At 46.0% G+C, this 11710-nt stretch overlaps 1 protein-coding gene across 4 annotated transcripts in view; it reads right to left on the bottom strand.

The window, feature by feature from the left end:
• Nucleotides 1–6302: 6302 nt before the first annotated feature.
• NELL2 (neural EGFL like 2) overlaps nt 6303–11710 on the bottom strand; it is an 871367-nt gene continuing 865959 nt past the window's right edge. For all 4 annotated transcript variants that reach the window (XM_069628010.1, XM_069628008.1, XM_069628011.1 and 1 more), the window contains one exon: nt 6303–7073. In XM_069628010.1, coding sequence (XP_069484111.1) covers nt 7023–7073 — 51 coding nt within the window. In that variant the 3' untranslated portion in view covers nt 6303–7022. The remainder of the gene's footprint in view (nt 7074–11710) is intronic.

Genomic DNA, 11710 nt, shown 5'->3' with positions numbered 1-11710 from the left:
AGATAGAAGTGAGATCTTGCACCCACTGCTCCTCAATGATGGGCCGGCAGCATCATAACCGTTTTCCTGCATTCGACCTGTGAGTTTAATTCTTTTCCCCTCTTGCCTGGAATGTGGTCCATTTCCCTGCCACCATTCTTCCATTACTTCCTGCTCTTGTTTTTCCCTATTTGACGTACCTCGTGCCACTTGCATTGCCTTCGCTCTGTTCTTGGATTGGCTGATTTGTTCCGACCGTTGGCCCATTGCTGACCCCAGTGGTGACCTCGGCTTACTGTGCTTTAGACTGCCTGCCTTCTGTTGGAATGTTGCCTTTTCTCTTGGAGTATGGCACTCTTGAAACTGGGGCTGCTTTGCTGCCTTCTGGGATTTCCCACTACATTTTTGTTGTTGGTGGAATTAAATTCCTTGTTTTGCCTGGTTGCGCTTCCGTGTCCCCACAGGTCTTTCTGACTCTGCATATTTTCTGTCCTCCATCTTCATCACAAGTAATCTGGACCTTCCACACGGACGACCCAATCAACTTTTCTCCTAGGCAAGCTGCTCTCCAATCATTAATGGGCGAGATACTTAATGCGCCGGTCTTTATTGCATTCGTTCTCTTTGACACCCAGCTTGACCATTGTTGGCTTTCTTGCAGCCTTGGGGTTGGTCACGTGGCCCTGGTTTCGTGGCAACCTCTTCTTGCCTTAGGTGGAGCATTGCAAAAGTTCTTTGTGGATCAGTGGCGGGCACTGCCAATACCAATCAGCTTTTTTGCAATGCCGCCATTGCTACAAAGTCCAAACAGTGATGGCCTCCTCCTACACCACCAGAAAAGATCCAGGCCTCACTGCGTGCCTTCCGCCATTATGGGAAATGACACAGGTTACAAGGGTTCATGTCTTTCTGTGTTCTGTTGGTAACTTTGGCATGGCACAAGGTGAAACTGATTGTTACACCTGATGTACAGTGTATTCTGTGTTACACAGATCGCTGATTCTACATTTGCGTTTTAAACGTGGTGTTTTCGCATTTTAAAAAACATTTCAATATACGTGTTGTGTCTTTGGGGTAGGGGATTAGGGGCGGTGGATGGTAGGGCGAAGTGGTGGTTGTGGATAAGACGGGTAGTTGGTGGAACCCCCCATTTAAAAAAAAAAAAAAACAATCCACCAAATGGGCTGCAGCGAAAACACGTTTAAAAGGCAAACGTCGAATCAGCCAGTGGTGAAAACATGTGGAACCGTTGTACAATTGCGACCAGACCCCCTAACAACAGCCCAGTTTCATTGCATTCAATGTATATGTTGTGTGCATATCCTGAAAACACGCAGAAGACACTGTTATTGCAATTGTGGAATCTATAGGTACTTTTAAATGGCAAATGCTATTTCTTAGACAGTCTTTCTACCATTTCTCTGAATATGCGTCAACGCACGTCACTTCCTTTTCCTCCTTCACAGCATTTATGTTCCGGAGGGACCACCCGCACAGCGGGCGCGCCCCAGCATTTTGAAGATGCGCTATAGTCAAGCCGGTCTGTGCCCATCCGGGCATCAAATCTCCCCAAAGACTGGAATAATTACTTATTCAAGAGAATTTCTTTGTACTCTGGGCCCATCTTCGTTAAAGTGGCCTGCTGGATGGAAGCAAGATTTTCTGTCTCATTCGCCAGCTTCCTTTTCAGGCAAGTCTCCTTTATTTGGCCTTCTGTGTATTTCTCGTTCTTTAGTGCGCCAAAAACTTGATATATATGACTTATTAGATGCCAGGACCCAGATCCATATCCTTGGTATTACAGAAACATGGCTAAGGGACTCCTCTAGCCCCGAGCTGCACCATGCTACACCTGCACCAATCGCAATTCTGTTTTCAAACAGAATCTTGATTGTACTGTTTTCCCAGTTGTTCACACAATTAAAATAGAATCTTTATTGTTGTGGTTTTCTTTTTCTCCCACCATGACCATTTGTTAATGATTTATCGGCCCCCTTCCAACATCCCCTCTTTTTCTGTGGCTTTTGATGATTTTGTAGCCACCCATCTACTGAAATATCCATGTTTATCTATTGCAGGGGATTTTAATCTTTGGGTGGAAGACCTCACCAATGTTTTAGCATCCAATCTGCTGAGTACCAAGGCAGATCTTCAGCTTGACCAATTTTCCCTTTGGTTCAACTCACCTACAAGGGCATACTCTTATTTTGCTGAGGCCGAAAGTATGATCCCGCACCCTGCTATTCCCGTGGAATGGTCGAACCACCATATTGTCCCATTCACTTGCCTTATTCCTATGGTCTCCACTTGCCTCAAGCCTTGGCTCTACTCCTCGCGAGCTTGGAGCCCAGCATGCTGGATACTCTCGGGAGGATAGCTCAGGGGCAACACGTTCTTCTTGGAAGCAGGACGAGGTGGAGCAACACAGGTTCGATCCCCGGGTCCCCCATTAGGAACCTCTGGGTATTAAGCGCATTATAAATAGCCCTTTACAATTACTTCGATTTCTGCCCATTTCAATCAAGCGCTTGCTGTGTCAAGCACAGACCCTCTTTGTGCCCGCGAGCAGCGTTTAGCACAGCTGCCAATGAACTTGCACCAGAAGAACTACGTAAGAAACCTGTCCGTTGCTCAGCCCCCTGGTTCACCCCATATTTGAAGGCTCTCAAAATACAATATAAACAGGCAGAGCATCAGTGGCGGCGAGCCTACTCTTTTGACTCACATTTTGTCAGCCAAAAACCATTCCAAAGAAATGTTCGCTGTTACTCTGCAACAGTCCACTCCGGCATCTGCCGCTTCAACCATACCAGCATCGCAAGTTTTATGCAATGCTCTGCCGGTTTTCTTTACTGAGAAAATAGTCAACATTCGGAGAAAAATGTCCAAAACTGCAGAGGATTTCTAGGCTCTTCTGTCTTTTTTCGAAACTAACTCTAATAAGGTAGAGGTGCTGCTTTTGGCCTTCCAGCAAACTACTGAAGAACACGTTTTTAAGATTATCACACATCTTAGGTCCTCATCTCCCCTAAACCCCAAGCCCTTAAAATAGATCAAGGAGGTAGGGGCTGATATTGATCCAATGTTGATGGTTGCTCTGAACCACTCATTGGCTACTGGGTCCATTCCATCTGACCTGAAGCGTTCCATCGTTTCCCCTGTTTTGAAGAAACCAACGATGGATCTGGAAGCCCCAGACAATTTTAGGCCAATCTCCCTTCTCATGTTTTTAATGAAGGCACTGGAAGCGATTGTTATGCCCCAGCTTTGAGACCTTCTCGAAGATTCTAATGCCCAGGATACATTCCATTTGGGGTTCCGGCCTGGAATGGGCACGGAATCTGTGCTTGTGTCCAACAATGATAGTGGACCAGGGAGGAGTAGGTCTGCTTATTCTGTTAGATCTCTCTGCAGCATTCGACACAATTGACCATCTTATTTTATGTCGCCGGCTTGGAAGAATCGGGGGCCCTGCTCTTGGGTGGTTTCAATCATTTCTCACCAATCGGTTCCTTCTTCTCTTACCTGTGGGGTTCCACAGGGTTCATCTATCTCTCCATTGCTTTTCAATATCTATGTTTTATCACTAGCCAGATTAATTAACTCTCACGGGTGTCTTTTCTATGCCTAGGCAGGCGACATGCAGTTGGCATTGCAAATTCACTGCAAACGTGATTCTATGGAATCCCGCCTCGAGATCTGCCGAACTGCCGTGGGCAGCTGGATGAATGCCAACTGGCTAAAACTTAATGCACAGAAGACTGAGGTCATGGTTTTCGGCTGCTCTCGTGATATTCAATCTCTGTGGACCCCTGAGTTCTGGCCCACTTCTCTTGGCCCGTTACCCACTCCTGTCTCGTAGGTTAAAAATCTTGGAATTAAGATCGCCTCTTACCTCTCTGCACTGCCACAGGTTACTGCCAGCTGTGGGCCGGGCCATCTCAAGCGAAGAGTTTTGAGAAAGGTGATGCTTCTCATCGCAATCCACCTGCCTACTACGGTGGTCTCCGCAACCATCTCAAGGACACTGGACTATTGCAATTCTACACTACTTGCGCAGCCACAATTCTTGATCAAGTGCTTACAAGTATTGCAGAATTCCGCTGCACACCTGGCTGTGGGCCTACCTACCCAAATTTGCCCATGTGCCTCTTGTACTATGGAGCCTACAATGGCTCCTGGTGGAAGCGCGGAACACCTTTAAGTCACAGTGTATGTAAGGGCACTATCTTTGTGACAAAATTGTCAAACATGTTCCAACAAGGTAGCTGAACTTGGCAAACCAGCTACTGTTATCTGTGCCCTGCTATAGCCACTCTGGGAGGAAGATCCTTTTCGGTGGCCGCTCCCACTTTGTGGAATTCTCTGCCACACTGTCTATGTGCCATTCTTGACCATTTCGTATTCAGGAAGGCATTGAAAACGTTTCTCTTTCCTTTAAGTGAATGATGATTCTCTCTTCATTTTAGGGTTCTTTGTCTCTCTGCACCCCTCACTAGCGCCAAGATACCCTCGGGTCTAGGTTGCGCTCAATACATTCCAAATTCATTCATTCATTCATTTGGTTCTTGAAGGGAAAAAGTGTTCTTCCCCCCAAATATTTTTCAACTACAAGTGGCCCTCACATGAACTCTCAAACTCACTGTAGTGTGCCAACCCAGGTGGACCCCTGTACAAGAAAGAAGAGGCGCTTAGACCGCCTTTTATGTATTTTTCGTATTGTAAGAACTCCCAGGGTGGTGCGGGCGGAGTGAGGGACTGGATCAGGGAGCCAGCAGGGAAGTGCAGCCAATGGAAGGAAAGTGGGAAAGATAAAAGCAGGAAGTTGCGGATTGTTTGGGTGAGGTCATAGGAGGAGGAGTATGAGGTGGAACACCAAGGGGCCAGGCGGAGGAAGAATGGTGTAGAAGAGCATGCTGGCAGTGTTCAAGGTGTGGTATTGATGGGTAAGAGAAAGTGGTACATGTAGGTGAATGGGCATGTTTGAGTGGAGTGGCAAAGGAGAGAAGGGACTTACTGAGAAGATTATTGAAAATAGGAGCGATTGAGTAAGCAGGTGTGGGTAGAGAAGTGGCAGCGTGGGGAAGAGGAGTAGTGGTCTGGAGAGGGGAGAGGAACGGAGAAAGAGAGTAGAAGTACTGAGGATCGGAGGGTGGCGGTAGACCCTAGCGAGAGGAACATCCATGGGATACAGGAGTGAGAATCAAGGCAAGGGAGTAGTGGCTGGAGTGGAGGGAAGAGTCCAGGAGGAGGAAGGGAGAGTTACAGAGCTATACACGGAGAGCAAAATCAGAGCGTGAAAGGACAAGATAAGGTAGGTCTTCAGTGCCTGAAAGTCGCAAACTTTGAGTTACATCACATTGGTAAATCGGCAAGTAGTAATCCCTAGATTGTTCCCTGAGGGAGTCTAGATGGATAAGGGGTTTGCCTTTAGGCCTTCATGTTGAGCTGGATAGCTTTTAGGTAGCTTGGATTACCAATCACTAGGGACCAGGCTGGGGTTCTGGGATGCCTGGGTTCGGATGGCAATGTCCATATCTAGATGAGGCGGGGAGAGACAGTGCTTAAAGTCTGCTTCTATAAAAATCCAATTTAAGCCTTTAAGCTGTCTCTGGGAGTTGGTGTGTTCTTGAGGTCACAGTGACACGAGATGGTAAGGCTGTAGCGCATCCAGTGCTGGTTACCCTCTTATCTGCTCAGGACATATTCAATAACAAGGTTTGTACATATAATCAAGTTTACATTTTCTGTAGAGCCAAACTATTCCCATGCGGGACATTAGGCAGCTGATGCACCCTGGTTCAAATTCTGTCTGAAGTCTTGCATTTTTTATATAAAACATTTTATAGAAAATATGGATTGGCAAGTGAATGAGTCTTTTGATAACTGAGAGTAATAGGCTGATGCTGTTGACATTGTCGTGTGCCATGTCCATGTGTGGCACTGGCATCAATGAGTTTAAAATGTCGGGTATGTGAGAACTAACAGCTTCTATGAACATATTTATCAAGCACGTTAAAACAATTTTCAAGCATTGTGTGCATTCACCATGAATATCTTTCACCATATGCACGCCTCTGCATTTTACATAGATCTTAGATCAGCGTTTAATGAATAAAGTCTACACTAGCATTCGTCCTTGGGAGCATAAACTCATATAATTAAAAATGTATGGGCCTGTCACCATTACACAGGTAGGCTATAAGTTCCACTTCATATGTCATTTGGCCATGACGGACAATTTTATTACACCATGGCATGCCTCTCTCAGATCGACCCTACATTTTCCAATTGAATAATGATATGCAATTTGCGCCGGGAACTGTAAGGTAAGAGAAACATTTATTTAATCTTTTCACAGAAACAAGCTCATACTAAAACAATTCAACCAAGAAATAATATGTGCAGTCAAACGAAAGATTATGAACATATTTTTCAAAAGGGAAACAATATTAGCCATGCCGGTACATAGATTTCTTTGTTTACGATAGTGGCCATCTTTTTCCCAGACGCGTGTGGTGCACGCAGCACATAAATATCTGCAGAGGAATGTTAGTCGCCAAAGACCTATTCCATTCACTGAAATGTACCCTATCGTTCAAAGGCAGTAGAAACTAAAAAAAGAAAATGTTTTGATCATGACCATTGAGAAATGAAAATGTATGGGTCTTTCTGAGCTCCGAATTGGAAATCTCAGGTACCCTTTTGTCCACCAGTCTTTGAGTTGTTAACTCCTTGTTTGCCGAACATTGCGTTTCTCTTGCACGTATTCAGTACCCTAAGCAGTGGTAGGGATAGAAAAACTCACAATTTTAAGCATCAATTTAGCAAAAGTGTTATACTTTTTAGAGATTTGTTTTCCCCAAGAAATGCTAATTTCATCGAAGCTTGGCATGCTCATATCGTTCTTCGGCAAGGCCAGTTCTTCGCATCAATGTAACAACTTATAACTCATTTCTTTTTCAAGTTGACGTTGGGGACTTATATTTGGTGTAAAGGGACATTCTGCGTCTTGAAAGCTCCCATGGGCTTAGATGTGTTCTTCAAAGTTCCTGAAGGCACTGAGGATCGACTGAGCAGCAGACATGACCATTCTGAAAAAAAGAGAAACAGGGTAGATGTGGTTGCAAATAAGTCATTGATCTCAAGCTTGACAAAGAACTCTTTACTTCAATAAAGTCTCCTTGAGATTCTACAGGTCTTAGGATAAACAACATTGCAGTCATATTTTGAAGAAATTGATGATACCTGAATGAAAGTGAATATGGCCAAAGGGGCGTATACCAGAAATTGTACACCTGTTCCAAGTTTCTGTAATACAGCCCCAGGAAGGGCCTGCATGGAACACTGTCAGATACCCATTTAACACCTCTATGTTTACAGAGATAAGATGTAAGAGGATAGAAGGGATTCTAATGTTAGCTTTATGTCTCAAAAGAAGCAACTTACAGTAATCATAACATACTTCCTGATATGTGAGGATCAGGTAAACAGCCAAGTATTTGTCCTGTCAAGTCAGTAATAGAGGTTAGTGGAGTGGCTTGCCATAGGTTAACAATGTCCCAATATTGGCAGATCATTATCTGCCATCAGGGAAACAAATGGTCAATTAAAGGCATACTAGACACATGCTTAGAATGACTCAATACCAACTCCATACATCTTATTGAAAATCTCTGTTGCCTACCTCATACAATTAAATAATAGAATCCGAGAGACAAAAAGAATATTTAAGGCACTCAAGAGAATCATGGGGAACCCAATTTGGACACTATACATGTTTTAATGTATCAATCTGATCAAATCTACCCCATTCTGGACATATGTGTTCCAAAGAGGGGGGAGGGTGTCTTTGCACTCATATAACTGTTGTGTTTTAGTCATTGTGCGTTCCTCTGTGCTGTGGCTGTGCTCAGAAGGACATACATTTTGTCTATGGGGTGAATGGCCAGTGGGTGCGCAAGACACAGCTTGTGTCCTCATGTGTATGTGCGTGCATACATTGATGCCGAGACATTGATTCTTGTTGTCTATAGGGCAGAAGGTAGCATAGTGAGGGTGTATTAACTCAACAAACAGAAGCCAGAGTACATTAACCTAGTCACGTACATGCAGAGGGGGAAGCAGGACTCTCCCCCACTTTCTGCTTTGAGCACCCATACACTATTCATGTGCTAGTTGATTAATCAAATCCAATTACAATTCTTTTTTCTTACCACCAATAACATTCTGCGCTAATTCAATACAGATTTTGTGAAAAGCAATTATGCCCAATATTACTATACATCACAAAGAATGATGTTGACATATCCTTGATGTCTCTTTGAGCAGACTCTCCAGCACGTAGCGGTCTTCTCCCCCTCCACCCCTCCATCACACTCTAGGATGCCTCTGGTGAAAAAGATACTCATACATCCCGACCCCGTTCCTCCATCCTCCTGGGCGTCCCCCAACATGGGGACGGTGCCAGAAACGTTGTCAGTGAAAAATTCTGCTTCACCTTTAAATTTAGTATAGCGCGCAGCTTCGGCCGTGGGAACGCCCTACCGAGGCCAGCCCTCCAGCACCTCACCTAAGACCCTTTTTCCGCATAGATGGTGTCTGACCTGGCAGCCCCAGCAGAGACTTTTGTAGCTTTCCGCTTGCTCCCTGTTTTCTTTTTCAATCTTAATTAACTTACGTTCGGTGCCTCGCCTCCCCCAGCACATGTTGGCCGCGGGTGGATGCATGAGATGTGCCTCATGCGACCGCTCATTCTCAGCCTCGACCCCCATGCACTCTGTCTGGGACGCATGTTCGGCTTGCAGCGCTCTTGGACACAGGGCATTAAAGAATTCATTGTCATGGTTTAGGGAGATCTTCCACACTTCTCCTCCTCCCCACCTTAAGGACTTTGTCTCCAGGACCTCTAGTCAAGACAAGGTAGGCCCTCTGTTCAGTACAGCTCCACAGCATGGTGACTCCTACCTTGGGGTTCCCATGCATCGGGGCTCCTTGAATTATGGTTCTGGCAGGCCTGAGGCCTCTAAGGCTGCCAGCTCCCAAGCCAAGGGACCCGGGGATCTTCCGGGCAATCCGGGGACAGACCTGAGGCCGTCCTGACTACCGGCTCTCAAGCTGAGAGTCCCAGGGGCCTTACCAAGATGTCCTCAGAAGGGCGATCAAGTTCGCCCTCTTCATCTACCTCAGGGGGTAAGAGATCGCGAGTGACACCTCCAAGAGTCTGTCCTCGGCATGATCAAGCCCAGCTACCGGCACAGGTGCCAAGGCTGTCCAGCCTACTGGAGCTCGCTCTGAGGTCATGTGTCAGGGCGTTACGACTACAGACAGGGGATTCCTGATGCAGCAGAGTTGGGAGGTGGAGCAGATCTGGCCAAACTGGCACTGGCAGTCTAGTTCCTGACCAGCTAAGGCTGTGGCATGCTCAATTTTCGGATGACAACTGGGACAACATTCAGCAGGCCAGGAGGGCCACAACTCAATCCCAGTATAAGAGTAAATGGACTAGGTTCTGCCAATGGGCTTGTGACAAGGATCTGGACCCTGTCACCTGTCTTCTGGCTGACTGAAGCACCTGTTTTTCAGTGCACCTGGCTCGTTCTGGAGTTCAGGTGGATACTTGCCGCACTTATTTGATGGCCATTGGGTCTTACAATAATTCACCTGAGCATGTGTTTTCGGCAGCAACCCAATGGTTAAGGCCCACATTAAGGGGTTGTCTAGGCTTTTTCCGCCAGTGCATAGGCCGCACCCTGTCTGGGACCTCAATGTTGTTCTGGCAGCTTTGCAGTACAAACCTTTTGTGTCTATGGCCTCTATAGACATCTGCTTAGTGACACTAAAGACAATTTTACTGGTGGCTTTCACCTCTGTGTGCTGGGTTAGTGAGCTACAGGCATTGTCCTCATGCGAGCCCTTCACCACGTTTCACAACAACAAGGTCAGCTTGCACACTAACCCAAACCTCTTGCACAAGGTGGTCTCTCCATTTCATCTGAATCAGGATATCTGCCTGACAGTGTTCTTCCTGCACCCTCAGTCTGAGGCAGAGAGGGCCCTGCATTCCTTATACCTCAAGAGGGTCCTCAAGTTTTACCTCTCTCGGGCAAAATCCTTCAGAAGTCTGAGGCATTGTTTGTGACTTTTAGGGGCTCCTCCCCCTGCTTTCAGGCTTCCATCGCCCATTGGATGGTCCAGGCCATTTCAGAGGCGTACACGGCCATGGGCAGACCCGTCCCTGAGGGGATTCATGCCCTGCCGGTCAAAGCGAAGGCCACGCACGGCTGATGCATTTGAGACATGCTTCCTGGGATGTCATCAGAAGGGCAGCTACCTGGGCCACTCGATCGGCCTTCTGTAAGCACTACTCACTGGACACTAGCTCCAGGCGCGATGCAGAGTTTGGTCAGGCGGTTCTCAAGAACCTTTTTGCTTCATAGTAGATATGAGGCAGGTTAGCACAGCTCCACCCTACGTTCTTGTTCAGTGGAATCACCCACAAGGATGGAGGAAAGGGGACGGGATGTATGAGTAATTTAAGTTACTTACCATAGTGACTAGTACTCATAGTCCCCTTTCCTCCATATGTCGCACCCTCCTTCCTCTGCTAGTATGCCAAGGGCTAATAGATAATAAGTATTGCCAGGTATCTAAGTGTCCAATGTGTTCAAAGGGGACTGAGGTGAGGTGCCAAAGGGCGGGGCCTCGGCAGGGTGTTCCCACGCCTGAGGCCACGCACTATACTACATTTTAAGGGGAAGCTCAATTTTCCGCTGCCAAAGGTTCCGATACTGTCCCCATGTTAGGGGACGCCCAAAAGGATGGAGGAAAGGGGACTATGAACTATGAGTACTCTAGTCACTACTGTGAGTAACTTTTAATTTTATTTTGATATTTTATCTTCGAATTGATGCCAACACTACGCCACCATGCTTACCCCCTAGTAAGCCTTTCCTTACATGGGAAGAGTCATTGGAAAAGAGAATACGTTATCAGCAACAAACCATATATATATTTATTTTTTTGTTGCACGCTCAGTGCATAACTTCATTTCTTCATAGGGCTTTGGCAGATTCTGGCAGTGGTCCCACTTAGTGGTCCTGTTAGAGCCCAGGGGTCTTGAGTTTTGCTGTGAAAGGCAGCAGGTTGGGAGAGGTTATTCCTGAATTGTGGAGCGATTGCAGCGATTAGTCTATCGGCCGAGGTCTTGCCTGCTCTTTTTGGGAGTAGCGGGCGGTTGTCCTGTGCGTTACCGTAGATTTCATTGAATACCATTTCACCTAATGAGATTTCACTGAATGTATTTCACTGACAATGGTAGGTGAAATGGTATATGTGTTAGGCATAATCGGTGGGGTGTGGGTTAAGGTATAAGTTAGGTGATTAGAGGGTGCTGCAGGGCATCTCCCCCCACCTTATATAAAACAAAGTAGAAAAAGTAAAAAGTAGATTTCGTTTTTCGGTGAAATGGATTTGGTGAAATCTCCATTAGGTGAAATATTTTCGAAGAAATCACATACATCCGTAAATTCATGTGAATCGAAACGTGATCTTCTTTTTTAACTTTCCAAAGCTGCATAGTGTAGGATGTAGGCTTGTTTGACACACCAGAAAATTATTTCATGCTTTTTGTAGGTCTGCATATTGGATTTACTTCCTGCATAACAATAAGATTTAAATATAGGTCAAAAATTGACTAAACGCAAATGTCTTCTTAATGCAGGATCTGCTG

The sequence above is a fragment of the Ambystoma mexicanum genome, chromosome 12, assembly GCF_040938575.1.
Source record: "Ambystoma mexicanum isolate Mex_15411 chromosome 12, UKY_AmexF1_1, whole genome shotgun sequence".
Taxonomy (NCBI): domain Eukaryota; kingdom Metazoa; phylum Chordata; class Amphibia; order Caudata; family Ambystomatidae; genus Ambystoma; species Ambystoma mexicanum.
This window is presented reverse-complemented; position numbering and strand designations above follow the sequence as displayed.